The sequence below is a fragment of the Pristiophorus japonicus genome, chromosome 15 (assembly GCF_044704955.1).
Source record: "Pristiophorus japonicus isolate sPriJap1 chromosome 15, sPriJap1.hap1, whole genome shotgun sequence".
NCBI lineage: Eukaryota > Metazoa > Chordata > Chondrichthyes > Pristiophoridae > Pristiophorus > Pristiophorus japonicus.
The window spans coordinates 83,438,238-83,453,992 of record NC_091991.1 but is presented as its reverse complement, the minus strand read 5'-3'; the positions used below and the strand labels follow the sequence as shown (position 1 = coordinate 83,453,992).

Genomic DNA, 15,755 nt, shown 5'->3' with positions numbered 1-15,755 from the left:
CATGAAAAGGGCTCTTAAGACAAGGCTCTCGTTAGTTCACCCTGATCTACATGAACAGGTAGAGAGCAGGTGGCTTCAACAAAGTACCTACCATGATAGCACAAATGTGTCACACAAAATTGAAATCAGTGATCCTGTATTTGTATTGAATTATGGACAAGGTCCCAAGTGGCTTCCCAGCACTGTTGTGGCTAAAGAGGGGAGCAGGGTGTTTAGGGTCAAACTTTCAAATGGACTCATTCACCGGAAACACTTGGACCAAATCAAACTCAGATTCACGGACTATCCTGAGCAACCCACTTTGGACCCTACCTTCTTTGACCCCCCGCAGCAGCCCAGCAGGATTCATCACAACTCTTTTGGGTGGGAACAAAATAAACGTTAGATCAAGTGCCCCTCGATCTGGGGGACACTCCAGACACTTAACTGCCCCTTTTTTTTAATAAATGTTTTTTTTTGTTTTTTTGTGGGGGCTTTTTGTGATTTTTTGGGGGGGCATTAAAACCATATATTACAAGTGCCCCCTATAAAAGGGGAGGTGGACACTAAAAATCCGGCAATTAAAGCAAATTAAACTTTAAAACATATAAAATCAAATTAAAATTTTCACCACACCAGGCATCCCAGCACGGCCAGCTGCACAGCAGCCCAGCGAGGGTCCAACAGATGGTTCACCAAAACCAGCATTTGCACCGAGACGATCAACCAGGGAAAGAAAGGCCCCAGATCGTCTCACCTTGTAAATAGTTACTCTGTTGACTTTGGGGCAGGGGGGGGGGGGAGCATTGTTATGTATGTAAACTTGTATTTATCTTGTACAACCATCAGAGGGCTCATCCCCTGGTGACCCAAGGAATCCCATAATCCCTTGAGAGCACAGGTATTTAAGGAGGCCTCACAGGCTGGAGAGGCACTCTGGAGACCTACAATAAAAGACTATGGTCACACTTTATTTTGAGCTCACAGTATCCAGTCAGGCTCTTTCTTCATACATAACAGTTTTGGTTTCCATATTTACGAAAGGATATACTTGCTTTGGAGGCAGTTCAGAGAAGGTTCACTAGGTTGATTCTGGGGATGAGGGGGTTGACTTATGAGGAAAGGTTGAGTAGGTTGGGCCTCTACTCATTGGAATTCAAGAGAATGAGAGATGATCTTATCGAAATGTATAAGATTATGAGGGGGCTTGACAAGGTGGATGCAGAGAGGATGTTTCCACTGATGGGGGAGACTAGATCTAGAGGGCATGATCTTAGAATAAGGGGTCTCCCATTTAAAACTGAGATGAGGAGAAATTTCTTCTCTTAGAGGGTTGTAAATCTGTGGAATTCGCTGCCTCAGAGAGCTGTGGAAGCTGGGACATTGAATAAATTTAAGACAGAAAGACAGTTTCTTAAACGATAAGGGGATAAGGGGTTATGGGGAGCGGGCGGGGAAGTGGAACAGGCTCGAAGAGCCGTATGGCCTACTCCTGTTTCTATTTCTTATGTTCGAACATAAGAAATAGGAACAGGAGTAGGCCATACAGCCCCTCGACCCTGCTCCGCCATTCAATAAGATCATGGCTGATCTGATCATGGACTCAGCTCCACTTTCCCGCCCACTCCCCATAACCCCTTATCGCCTTATCGTTTAAGAAACTGTCTATTTCTGTCTTAAACTTATTCAATGTCCCAGCTTCCACAGCTCTCTGAGGCAGCGAATTCCACAGAGTTACAACCCTCTGAGAGAAGAAATTTCTCCTCATCTCTGTTTTAAAGATCATGCCCTCTTGTTCTAGTCTCCGCCATCAGTGGAAACATCCTCTCTGCATCCACCTTGTCAAGCCCCCTCATAATCTTATATGTTTCAATAAGATTACCTTGGCTCCAGAACCAACAGCGGATCCCTTCTGCAATAAGAACAGGAGGCTAAAAAGTTAAATTATGAGGACAGGTTACATAGACTAGCCTTGTATTCTCTTGTGTATAGAAAATTAAGGGGTGATCTGATCAAGGTGTTTAAGATGATTAAAGGATTTGGTTCAATTAAAGGTTCTGATGAAAGGTCGTCGTCCTGAAACGTTAACTCAGTTTGTCTCTTTTTATTTCACATCTCCAGCATCCGCAATATTTTGCTTTTGTATCCTGCAATCTAACTATGGAGGTCAGACCTAACGTGCCATCCGTGGTTCAGTCAGCATCATTCATGTCTTGAGTCAGAAAGTTGTGGTTCAAGCACCACTCCACAGACTTGAACTCAAAATCCAGGCCGAAACTTCAGTGCAATATCGAGGGTGCCTTACTTTGGATGAGACGTTAAAACGAGGCCCTGCCTGCTCTCTCAAGTGGATGTAAAAGATTCCATGGCACTATTTCGAAGAACAGCAGGGATGTTCTCCCTGGTGCTCTGGCCAATGGTTATTCCTCAAACAACATTGCTTAACAAATTATTTGTCATTATCACATTGCTGTTTGTGGGACCCGTTGTGTGCAAATTGTGTTTTCTACATTACAAAAGTGACTACACTTGGCAGTTAAATACTTCGAGATGTCCTGAGATTGTAAAAGGTGCTATATAAATGAAAATCTTTATTTTTTACTGAGACCTGAACAAGCAAAGGTAGGGGCATCTTCACACACTACTGATGAAGGGAAAGGATATTGCTTTGGGAAAGCTCACTAGAAGCACCTTGTATTCCTTCAGTCGGCAGGGTGTTTGCTGTACCAATAGAGGTTGACTGGAGAGAGCAGAAGAACCTGGGCAGGGATGGGACTGAAGTGGCATTCAAAGAGGTGTGGGACATCTTAGTTTCTGGGGAAGAGGGAGGTGGTTAGTCTCATGGTTCCCTTTAGCGCTGAGGGAATCTTTTAGTTTAATCCCCAAATTATAATTATAGTTTTTTTTATCACTAAATTCCCACATTGCTCTATTATTTACATAGCTTAATACAGATTGGTTAATTCAATTTTTTTGGTGGAAAAATGATCAACAGTCTCCACTTAGAAAGTTGGTGCCTTTAAGATTGGTAATTCAACACCTGACGTCACCCCATGCACGTGAGTGACCAACGGGGCATTTTGACACAATTTGTCATCACGTGGTGATTGTTTACAAATGAAAACTCATTTGCTTTTTGCATACAAACCGTGTTCTTTTAACTGAAATTACTGTACTACCGTACTTGCCATACTGCTTGCTCAACTTCGGCAATTATGCTTCGTCCAGGTTGATCTGCCCCATAAACTCCACAACAAAACGCAGTTAAAGAGATGTGCTGCACACTGACCAAAATATTTAAATCTTATCCTTAATCATCTGGTCTGGCCAATGCACCTTGGGGGGGAGGTTACTATCGTGCAATACGCCTATCAAAAAAGGCAGTGACGTTTTGAAACCGACGTCCGTGGGATAAATATATCATAATTAAACAAAATAAAACAAAGACAATATATAACACAATGATAAGGAATGCAACATCACGCGCCAGTGGACTTGCATCTCCGTTTGTCAAAAAACAAACGAAATCAAGGTGGAAAATGCATTGCATATATTTCCTGACATTTTTTATTTGCAAAAAAAATTGTAAATATTTGTGCATGCATTTTATTTGTACATTTGCGTATATTGCACAAATATATGCATTTTTAAAATGCGTTGCAAATATTACTGTAGGCCTTTTAATTGCGTTGCATATATATATGTACATTTTAATTACGTTGCAAACATTTACTTCCCTATGCGTTTTAATTGCAAAAACACTTAACAGGATCGCATTACAAATACTTATTTCTATATGCATTTTAATTGCGTTATATACATATATATGCATTTTAATTACGTTGCAAACATTTACTTCCCTGTGCATTTTAATTGCAAACCCCCCCAAACAGGATCGCACGCTATGGTTGTATTTATCGCGCATAAAGAATTGCTTTAAACAAAAAAAATCATTTAAAACCCAAATGCGTTGCGTTTGATTGGAACGTTGAAGGACGCAATAGAACGTGGTGCCGGGAAAAAAAAGTAGCAATTGGGTGCGATAAAAGCGGCGGCGTGCGCCGGAGTGGCGGCCAGGCGGAAGATGCGCCACAGTCCCGGGGTCAGCCTGCATTCTTTCCCGTGTACGGTGTGACTCCGGTCTCCGCTGCCGACTCTCCGCGGTATTCCCAGCCAGCCAGCCGCCCGCCCGCCCGCCCCGGTGCAAGGTGCAGCCAGCAGCAGCATGAAGATGAAAGCCGAGAAGAGGTCTCCTTCCAGCGGCGGTGGCAGCGCCGCCGTGCTCCAGGGGCCGGCCCCCTTCATTCAGGCTCTGGCAGCGGCCAGCAGCCAGTATCAGGCTTACGAGACGTACCTGGAGAATGGCATGATCTGCCTCAAGCACAAAATCAGAAACATTGAAAAAAGGAAGGTAAATCTCTCTCTTGAACATCTCCCCCGCCACCTTTACCCCCTCCCTCTCTGTTGCTATGGTTCTGAGTCCATTTGATGCTACCTGCTTATTTCTGCAGTGTCAATTGCTGCAGTCCAACTGCAATGCATTTGCTTACACTGACTGCCCGTCTGTGTGTCTGCAAAAAATCTATCCAACTCCTGAACTTTGCATTTCAATTTTTGAAAAAAAAAATCCAATGCATTATTAACTTTAAATGTTTTAATCCCTTTTTTAGTTCTTGCAGCTTAAAACGCTACAAGTACCTTCAACATTCAATCCTTTTTTTAAATTAAGGATACACGCTTTGATTTCAAAGTGTTAAAAGGGGCAGCGCCCAGATGGCGCAGTTATGTTTTACATCCACTTTTCCCCCAAAACGTGGAATGTCTAAACACTTTGCAGAAGGTCAAAATCGTGGCAAAGCGAATGCTGTGTTGGTCGAGTTTGGACCATTTTTAAACAATGACACCCCCCACCCTGGGCGTTCAAGACGGACTGTTTCTGTCTTGTTTGCATTCCTCTGCTCCAATTTTGTCTCAGTGCGAAGTCAGTGCACGTTTCATAAACAGCGTGGCAACATCATCACTTTGCACTCTCTTGAAATAGGGAGCTTGGTGGGATTTTTGTGCTTAGATTTTCAGATTTAATTTGCGTCCATGAAATGATTTGACCACCCCCTCCCCAACGATTTGGCCTGAACCTGTGTCGCGGGACTTGGGAATTTTTTGTATTGTCATTTATCGAGCTGACAAACAAGTTGCGTTCTTACCAAACCCGTTTTTAAGTGAGCGTCATTTGTACACTTTTTTTAAAGATGTAATCGCTGAATTGTGGCACAGTAACGAGTAACTTGCTGCTTTATATTTGAAGTAGGACGTGCAGGAATTGGCCCTTCGATGTCGCGTTGGAATGCACGCAGCAATTGACCTACCGTTGCCCTTTTGGGTCAAAGCTTGCAATATTACATGTTTTTGCAGCATTTGTACACTTTACAACTTAACCTTCAGTGGATAATGGGAGTTCTATGGCTTCATAAATAAGGTTGCATTGTGAAACTGAAGTGTCTGTTGACATAATAGAATTTTTTTTAAAGCTTTTGCTAAAACCAATCGAGTATATATTTATTTCCTTCAAGTGCAGTAATGGAACACAACCTTGTTTTCAGGGCAAGCCAGTACTTTAGTTCAATACACTTTCTCATTGAATATCAATCTCTTCCCAGCCATATGGAACACTCTCCAGAACTTAAATCATTTATAGATAAACCTGTAGTATGAATTCCATTACTGTGCATATGGTGAATGTGATCAGCATCCATAACCATGTGGTGGTTTTTTTCCAAGGCAAAACTGGATGACTATAAAGAACGCCTAAAACAAGAAGAACTTAATCAGGATCAATTGGTATGTATATTTGAATTGGTTAATCTTAGTGGCTTGTAACTTTCCAAACCTGCAGTTTTCAGGTTCCACAAGACTTGATTTGTGGAGCTGAAGAGCTGTTCAAATCAGTGTTGCTATATACTTTCATTTACTAAGCTTAAAACTAAATTAAGCTTGACCAATTGAACATTCACTGTCATTAGTTGCTACCTGTATGTGAAATTCAATTTGTACTCTTGAGCCTCATTTGCTTAACATCATGCCTTGACCTTATTTTGAATAAGGTTCCCACTTAACTGGGGTGTGTATTTATTTTGCAGTCTTGATTTGGTGATATTGAATTGCCAACCTAAACTTGAGGTGAAATGAGTATTTTGTACTCTAAGATTACTTCATAGCTATCTAGCAGGTTTTATTTGATTTGATACAAACTGCACATGCTCAAACAACTAATGTAACCAACTATGATCTTGTGTGGAAGTATAGATTGGGTATTTTTCTTTGAGGCTAGCATAAAACTGGTCAGAATTGTTTGTGTGCTGCTTATTCCCATGCTCTCTTGGCTGGCCTTTACTCTAAACTTCAGCTCATCCAAAACTGCTCTCTGTGTATAAACAATAGCTTGCATTTATATATTGCCTCTAACATAGTAAAACATCCAAGGCACTTCACTGGAGTTTAATCAGACACAATTTGATGCTGAGCCACATGGATTTGGTGGTGTGAAGGGTGGGAGGAAAGAGAACAAGGATGAGAATTTTAAAATTGTTACTGGACTGGGAGTTATTGTTGGTCCATGATGGGTTTATGGGATGGTAACTGTTATGGGCAGGAGTGTTTTGGCTGACTTGTATTTTATGGGAGGCTGGCCAGGATAGCATTGGAATAGTCCAGTGTAGAGGTAACAAAGGTGTGGATGAGGGTTTTTTTTTTACAAGAGGCAGGTTGGTGATGGATGATAGAGTTGAAAGCCGGCGGTCTGCATGATGGTGGATATGGGGTTGGAAGCTCATCTTGGGGTCAAATAGAATGCTGAGGTTGTGAACGGTAATGTCAGCCTCCCAATAGCCAGGGAGACTGATGGAGTTTGAGGCAAGGGCCAATCTTCCCTATATTTACTTGGAGGAAATTTCTGCTTATCCAGTACTGGATGTCAGACAAATGGCATGCCTTGAGGTGGTGGGTGAGGTAGAGTTGGATGTCGTCACTACATGTGGAACCTGATATGTTTTCTGATGTTGCTGAGGGGCAGCATATAGATGAGCAATAGGATTGAGCCAAGAATAAATCCTTGGTGGGGTGGGGGGGTTCCCAGAGATAAGAGTGGGAAGGGATCGATCCACATCCAGACCATCACTGCTGTGCCCACTGACCTACATTGTCTGGCAACACCTAGAATTTAAAATTCTCATCCTTGTGTTCAGATTCCTGCATGGCCTTTCCTTCACCCTCCCTATCTCTCGCTAGCTCTTCAGCCTTATAAACTTCCCAGATCTCTGCTCTTCAATTTTGTTTTCTTGCACTTCTGATTTCCATTGGCACCTGTGCCTCCCTAAACCTCTTTGCCTCTTTTCCCCCTACTCCTTTAACACACTACTTTAAAACCTACCTTTGACCAAGCTTTTGGTTACCTACACTAATATATCTAGTGGCTCGGTGACCATTTTGTTTGAAAACACTCCTGTAAAGTGCCTTTTGGATATTTTATTACTTTTTAAAGGTGCTATATAAATGAGGTTGTTTGGCCTTCATGCTGTCATTGTTTTGACACTTTGTACAAAGATGGAAAATTTATTTTAAGATGACTTGTTTACCTATGAATGGGAGTAAAAATTGCATGTAGCTGCTTTCTGATACTACTTTCCTGAAACCTTTTTTACTTGCATCATCATAGGCAGTCCCTCGGAATCGAGGAAGACTTGCTTCCACTCTTAATGAGTCCTTGGGTGGCTGAACAGTCCAATACGAGAACCACAGTCCCTGTCACAGGTGGGACAGATAATCGTTGGAGGAAAGGGTGGGTGGGACTGGTTTGCCACACGCTCTTTCCGTTACCTGCGCTTGATTTCTGCATGCTCTCGTGTTGAGACTCGATGCTTAGCGCCCCCCTGGATGTACTTCCTCCACTTAGGGCAATCTTTGGCCAGGGACTCCCAAGTGTCGGTGGGGATGTTGCAATTTCAGAGTGCAAGCCTCAAAGCCTCTATCTATGGAGGATGGCCCATGATCAATTCTTGGTCCAGTTGCTTGACATTTATTAGCAGAAGCTGTATAAATTAATAAAACTGACCAATTACCATTGTGTGTGTGTGGGGCCTGGCCCCAACTGATGTGTATTTTAGCACCACTTACCAACATGCTCTTAACTTTTGAAAGCTTCACTCAAATCATCATGGGCAGTCCCTTGGAATCAAAGACTTGCTTCTGCTCCTGAAGTGAGTTCTTTCGTGGCTGAACAGTCCAATACGAGAGCCACAGACTCACAGGGGGGCAGATAGTTGTTGGAGGAAGGGGTGGGTGGGACTGGTTTGCTGCCTGCTCTTTCCGCTGTCTGCTTGATTTCTGCATGCTCTCGGTGTTAAGACTCTGTGCTCAGCGCCCTCTCTGATGCACTTCCTCCACTTAGGGTGGTCTTGGGCCAGGGACTCCCAGGTGTCAGTGGGGATATTGCACTTTATCAGGGAGGCTTTGAGGATGTCCTTGTAGCGTTTCCACTGCCCATCTTTCCTTCATTTGCTGTGAAGGAGGTCAGAGTAGAGCACTTGCTTTGAGTCTCGTGTCTGGCGTGCGGATTATGTGGCCTGCCCAGCGGAGCTGATAGTGTGGTCAGTGCTTCAATGCTGGGGATGTTGGCCTGAATGAGGACGCTGATGTTGGTGCACCTGTCCTCCCAGGGGATTTGTAGGATCTTGCGGAGACATTGTTGGTGGTATTTCTCCAGCAGCTTGAGGTGTCTACTGTACATGGTTCATGTGTCTGAGCCATACATGAGGGCATGTATTACTACAGCCCTGTAGACTAAGCTTGGTGGCAGTTTTGAAGGCCTGATCTTCAAACACTTTTTTTTTTCCTCAGGTGGCTGAAGGCTGCACTGGAGGCAGTGTTGGATTGTGTCGTCTATGCCTGCTCTTGTTGATAGGAGGCTCCTGAGATAGGGGAAGTGGTCCACTGTGTCGTGGATCTTGATGACTGGGGGGCAGTGCTGTGCAGTGAAGACAGGCTGGTGGAGGACTTTTGTCTTATGGATGTTTAGCATAAGGCCCATGCTTTCGTACGCCTCAGTGAATGTCGACTATGTCCTGGAGTGCAGTCTTTGTGCGCAGACACAGGCGTCGTCTGCGTACTGTAGCTTGACGACAGGTTGGGGTGGTCTTGGATCTGGCCTGGAGATGCTGCAGGTTGAACAGGTTCCCACTGGTTCTGTAGTTTAGTTCCACTCCAGCGGGGACTCAAAGTACACTGTAAGGAGTTAATCCTGCATTTGTTAACTTCCCTTGATGGCCTTCCTCTGCTATGCCTAAGCCAACCAACCCAGCTGGTTGCATAGAATGGACCTGAGCTGGAGAATGTGAATGAGATGCCTGATTAAAAATTGCTTCAATGGTGGGAACATTTGATTTTATGTATGAGATGTTTGATATATATTAGAGTAGATCTTTTCATATGTAATGCACCATAATCTTTCCACCTTCTGCCCTCCCTCCCTATTGTGCAATATGGAAGGAGGGCAAGCAGAGCAGAAAAATCAGCTGAGCTCCTCCCAGATTAATTAAATTGGTACTAAACATATGTGGTGGAGCATTTTAGATGTGTTTTCTGTGGGCTAATGAAATTAAGCTACCTGGTATATGGGGGAAGGCCAGAAGCAAGACCGAAGCAGATCTAGGAAATAATAGGAAGGGGGTACAAGATTTTTCTGTCTTCAAATCTGTCCATAAAAATTTGAGCTTGCAATACTGTCACTTGGTCTCAATTGGTTATAGTTGTTCTGGTTTATGTGTCTTGCTGTGAGCTATGTAATTGCTGTAGCAAAACCAGCTGTACTTTCAGGGGAAGCCAAGGATTTTGCTATAATTCCATATTTTGCAAAGACACAATTGACCTTTTAGATTTTTGCTTTCAAAGATGTGAGAATATGTGCAGTTCTCCCAACTATTAGTAAATTGGCCACTATCTTAAGATGCAACCATAAATAAGAATTTTAGGAGTGCTCAGTTAGAACTTTTTTGTTGAGGTCTTGGATCTAAATGCCTAAACTAAAACCATAATGCACTAATGCTGTCTTTCACAGGATGCTGTAGAGAAATATGAAGAAGTAATTCATAATCTGGAATTTGCCAAGGAGCTGCAAAAAACCTTTGCTGCACTCAACCAAGAGGTACAATCTTCTGCTTTGCTGCTAATGGGTTCAGGGAGGGATAGCTACATAGCACTGGAGGTGTAATGTGTGGATTGTGATCTCTGCATCTTGAACAGATGCTATTCCTCATTGTTGGAAACTTCAAGGTATGGGCTGCAGCAGATAAGCTTTTGAATTTGCTGTACCAACATTGAATAATTGGCTATCAATTACTCTTGAATGTGATATTTTACTTGAATCTTGAATCTTTAGTTTTAATGACATCAACTCAGTTGGTAGTTTGGACTGTTGTGCAATCTTTTTTTTTAAATTGCAACTGTGCCCCAAATCAGTTTTTTGTGCTGGCAATGTAAGTTTCAAATCAGCATTTGCACAAGCTGATTGCACCAAAAAATGACGGTGGCTCTTAATATTTGACATGATATTTCACAATGGCAGATGAACTTTTGAAAATGGAGATGTTTCTCTTTTTTTTGTATAATGTTGACCTGTGCATAGTTTCACAGTGGCACTTGCCTTGTGGTATCCCACCCAAGTGGTACTTGGCTTTCATGTCAATCTTGATTGTTGATGGCCTCTTTAGCTCTGGGGCATCAACTGGTCCTGATCTACATGTGCATCTTTAGCAAGGGAAAACTCTACCTCATTTTTGCTTTCTTCCTGCTTCCCTCAGCAAGCATGCTGAGGCCATTTGCTGTGCTGCTCCAATTTGAGATTAGCTAACGGACACTGACTAGATTGAACCTGGGCCCTTCCTGGTCTGGTACAGTCAGCTGCTGTCATAATCATCAAAGGGAGCACCAGACCTTTAAGCTCAAATCCCAGATTTTTCTGATTTATGGTTTTATTTTGAACAGCTGCTAAAAGCACAAAGGAAAACTCTGCGACGTGAACAACTCCTGAGGACAGAAATGGAGAAGAGACGACTGTGTACTGTAATGCACGTTCGATATGTACTAGAGAACTTCAACCAGGAGCACGTTCAGAATGACTTCAGAGATGGCATTAATGGTGCATTTATTATTTCACGGAAGGATATTGGTCACCTCAAGGAATTCTGTAAACTTACCTGTCCTGAAAAGAATGAGAGAATATCGTAAGTAATGGCTTGACCCAAGGATCTTCATAGCCTCTTCTGTGTAGTGTTTTTAAAAATTCATTCTTGGGATATGGCCATCATTGGTATTGCCCATCCCTGGTTTCCCCCTGGAGGAGGTGCTGGTGGTCCTTCTTGAACTGCTCTCGTCCTTGTGGTGAAGGTGCTCCCACAATGCTGTTTGGTAGAGTGTTCCAGGTTTTTGACTCCGTGATGTGACAGTAACAAGGTATTGCTAAAGCTGAATACAACTGATTTCAGTAATATATACACTTCATAATTCCAGTATTGTGCTATGCTTTTAGAAGTCGATGGATAATTTGTGCTAGTGTATGTATACTTGGTGGTGGTTCCATAGATTTTTGAAACCAGAGTTACAGATGGATTGAGTGCTTGAAAATACTACCTAATGGACCCAAAATACTGAATTGACTAAACCACTTTCACAGGACTACAGTAATGTAGGAGGGCAAGAGTGGGTGGGGCACTTGGGGTGGGTTAGAACAGATTAATTGAGTTGAGTATCTGCTTTGAAGGCAGATGTCTCCCCACTTGGAAACCATTTTTTTTAAATGGGTGCAAGCCTTTGGAGGCGTCTTTCCTCTTGGATCTTAGTTTTTCTTTTGGCTCTGACCATTTGGATAGGGGTAATTTATCATGGGAACAGGAGTAGGTCATTGAGCCCCTCGAGCCTGTTCCACATTCAATAAGATCATGGCTGATCTGCGACCTAACTCCATATACCCACCTTTGGCCCATATCACCTAAAAAAAATACCTTTGGTGGTTTAATCTAGCAATCTCCAGTTTAAAATTAACAATTGATCTAGTGTCAATTGCTGTTTGCGAAAGAGTTCAAATTTCTACCATCCTTTGTGTAGAAGTGTTTCCTAATTTCACCCCTGAAAGATCTGGCTCTAATTTATAGACTATGGCACCCCCCCTACCCCCACGACCCCATCAGAGAATCCCCAACCAGTGGAAATTAATTTCTCTCCACCCTATCTGTTCCCCTTAATATCTTAACCTTCAATCCAATCACTCCTTAACTCTCTCTCAATTCTAGGAAATACAACCCTAATTTGTATAATCTCTCCTTGTAACTTAACCCTTGAAGTCTGGGTATCATTCTGTCAAACTCTGGTTTCAAGTGATATCTGTTTGGTATTGGTTTGATGCAAGGGAGCTGCAGTTGCTGAAATTGCAGCTTCTGCTGGTCTTTCTCTGCTTATAACATTTTTCCTCCAATGAGGAAAATTAGGTTATAAGCTATGAAGCCTGTTCATTTATTCACCCATCATCTAAGCATCCTTCCAGTTGGAATAAAACTACATTGCTGCTACCCTGCCTGAGATTTGGTTATGGGGCACAGATCTGGGATGTTCCTATATCACTTGAAGGCACACCATTGACCTTGACCACTGCTGGGTGAAAAAAATAAATTACTTGGTTATGTATGCATGGCCTGTTGGTGCTTTGTCCTTTCAGCATTGAAGATCAAATGGAGTTGATGTCAAATCAAATATGGGACCTATTGGAAGCAACTGATAAGATGGTTGCCGGTACCACTTGTAAGTTCATTTTTTTTTGTGAATGTGGACCTTCATTGTACATACTAATATCAGGATCTTGGGTTCATCATGATTACTTTTAATTCCTCATCCTGGCATTTTGAAACATCTCCAGCATTTGTTGTAACTTGACAATCTTGACATTGTAAAGGCAGCATGCTTTCTCTTCTAGATAAACATTTGAAGGAGATGATGAGCAAACTATTGAAGTGTGACTACTTTGATAATATTCCAGTCCCTCACAATGGGCTGCAGGAAGATGATGATGATGACGATGAAATCAAAGAGGTGCAAGTAACCAAGCCCAAGCCCAAGCCCAAGGCCCTATCTGTAAAGGAACCTGGTAAGTGTAAATGGCAAAATGCACAGCAAGATACCTTGATCTACAGTTCCACTTGCTGCAAAGCCACATTATTTTGGCAGAGAATGCCTTCTCCAGTGGTATTGGGTTTGCATCCAGCCTATACCAAGGGTCAGCCCTCTATTGGCTGCAGTATTTCTAACTCCAATCAGTTGAATTAATTTGGTGGAATTCTTTGAGGTTGTTGTGTGTAACCATCCCATGATTGAGGACTAACTGGCAGTTTTGTTTAGTCAGGAGTTTAGCTGAGATGGTATGGGTGCTTCTCCTGAGGGTGGGTTTAAGTGAGCAGAGACATGTGGTTTAAAGTGATGCTGACTGTATCCGGAGGAAATGAATGTAAATTGCTTGATGCTGAAATTTATACCCTTGAGCCAAATATAGTTGCCTTCTCCTGTCCAGGTTGCTACCATTTTAAAAATGGCTGTTGAATCCTGCTAGTGTTCATATTTGGAGTTTCTTGCTCAGTTGGCTGAGAAGGACTGAGCTGACCTGTCCTCTCCTTTCTCTAAAGTCCTTGTATGTCTTCAGTAACATACCAAGAACTGCAGTTACAGTTAACTTCATTTGCTGAAGTTGTGTGGTTTTGGCTGCCAGTCCAACTCTTAGCACAGTTACAGTGAGTGGCAGAAAACTGGCATGAATCCATTCTTTTGTTTGGATTTGAGGTTTGAGGCAATTGCCTCGGAAGTTACTGGCATGAATCAGCATTCCAGCACTGCGTGGTGAAGTACCTACCACAGCCTGCATTTTTTTGGCCAAAAATGTTTGTTTTGGGGAGTTCTAGTTTGTGCATTTCCTCATTTGGCATTTGTGAACTTTTCCTGACAAGGGGGAAATGGGTGGCCTGTTTACCATGATGCATTGAAACAGTTAGAAGGTACATGACCTGCTAGTGGTGGTATTGGTAGTAAGGGCCACTCTACTTGTAGACTTTGGCTCTTGCATTGTTGTATTGCAGGGCCACAGTAGAAATTTTACAACAGTACAATTCCAAATGCTGCTCTTCACAAACTCCTGAGTGAAGATTTGGGGGAGCGAGGCCATTCTCCCTAGAACATTTCTGTATTTTACACTAACTGTGCATGCATACATGTCACTGCACAACTGAATTTTAATCTAGAATGAGTGGTGCTACATATCTTTGTTCAACAGACCATTTACTACTCCCAAATCTGCCCCTTGTTTTCTGTCCCCTCCACTCATCCTCATTCATACTGGCACTTCCCCCTCTTTCCCAACACTCCTGGCTGACTTGATTCTGCAGCTGCTTCAGGAAAGAGAACTCTTATGGATGGGAATTCCCAAACTTGCAAACTATTGCAGTCCTGCCCCAGAGTTCCATCCTAGGAACAGCAACAGACTTGCTCTGCCATTGCTGCCCTTGTCCTATCTTCAGCAGTTGTACATAATTCATGTTGGCAAAACTGGTTTCAAGGAGGGCTTCACCTTCAATTCTACCAGCATAAGTGAGCTGTTTTGCTAGGTTTAATGAAATTTTGTGGTTTTTGGGTCTAGTCCTACTGTGTGTTTGGGTAGTGAAGCTGCATTCCTCTTCCATTTGGTGGGATTGGTTGCTTTGTGATCGTACTAAAATAATTGTCCTGGGATTCTTGGGTGTCCATATTGCAGCTACATCTGTTCTTTTGGCATCTGACCCAGTCTCTTCGGCAGTCCCCCGGAGTCGAGGATGACTTGCTTCCACACTAAAGAGTTCTAAGGTGACTGAGACCAATGCGGGACCTACAGTCTGTCACAGGTGGGGCAGATGGTGGTCGGAGGGACGGGTGGGTTGGGTGCCTGATTTGTCGTACTCTCCTGCCGCTATTTGTACTTGGCTTCCGCATGCTCCAGACGACAGTGTTCCGCGCCTTCTGAGGTCTTGGGCCAGGGATTCCGAAGAGTCGTTGGTGATGCAATTTTTCAAGGAGGCTGCGTGTCTGCTCCTGGGACTCTCGCCATGACTTAGCTCGGAGTAGAGCGCTTGTTTCGGGAGTCTAGAATTGGGCATGCAGACAATATGGCCCGGCCATCAGAGCTGGTCGAGTGTGATCAATGTCTCTATGCTGGGGATATTGGCCTGAGAACGCAGTCCAGTGTGCACTGAGGACACTAACAAGAGTCCCTATTGAAACGCACTTCTAGCGTCAATGCGTCCCAGATTGATGGGGCACACTTGCTATATAGAAAGTAATAAAAACATAACTGGTACCTCTTGGAGATTGACCACATTTGGCATGGTAAAATTGAGCCTGTTTGTATAAATTGTGGCTCAGCTGGTCATTTTAATAACCAAGTGATTTCTTAACTTTGTAAACTTTTTTTTTCATTGCAGAATCTGACCTACATTTTTTGTGCTCTAATGAAATGCAGCCAAGAGAGGTAATGAACTATTCTTCCCACATTGACTTTCGGAGCCCATTTTAAACTGTTAAATGTAGAGTATCCCTTTTGAAGTGTTGTGCATGGTTGTATGGTAATTTAATTGGGCTCAGTTCTCCTACATGCACCATAAGTCAATGAAAGCTTGTGGAGGGGGTGGGAGGAAACAGACTTTTATTTGTATAGTAAC

At 42.9% G+C, this 15,755-nt stretch overlaps 1 protein-coding gene across 4 annotated transcripts in view; it reads left to right on the top strand.

Annotated features, from left to right (window-relative positions):
• Nucleotides 1-4,004: 4,004 nt before the first annotated feature.
• caprin2 (caprin family member 2) overlaps nucleotides 4,005-15,755 on the top strand; it is a 119,592-nt gene continuing 107,841 nt past the window's right edge. For 2 of the 4 annotated variants that reach the window (XM_070900664.1, XM_070900663.1), the window contains exons 1-7: nucleotides 4,005-4,390; nucleotides 5,758-5,817; nucleotides 10,088-10,174; nucleotides 11,014-11,252; nucleotides 12,740-12,822; nucleotides 12,995-13,165; nucleotides 15,519-15,565. In XM_070900664.1, the coding sequence (XP_070756765.1) occupies nucleotides 4,205-4,390; nucleotides 5,758-5,817; nucleotides 10,088-10,174; nucleotides 11,014-11,252; nucleotides 12,740-12,822; nucleotides 12,995-13,165; nucleotides 15,519-15,565 (873 nt within the window). In that variant the 5' untranslated portion in view covers nucleotides 4,005-4,204. The remainder of the gene's footprint in view (nucleotides 4,391-5,757; nucleotides 5,818-10,087; nucleotides 10,175-11,013; nucleotides 11,253-12,739; nucleotides 12,823-12,994; nucleotides 13,166-15,518; nucleotides 15,566-15,755) is intronic. The other 2 variants (XM_070900666.1, XM_070900665.1) reach the window with 2 other exon arrangements.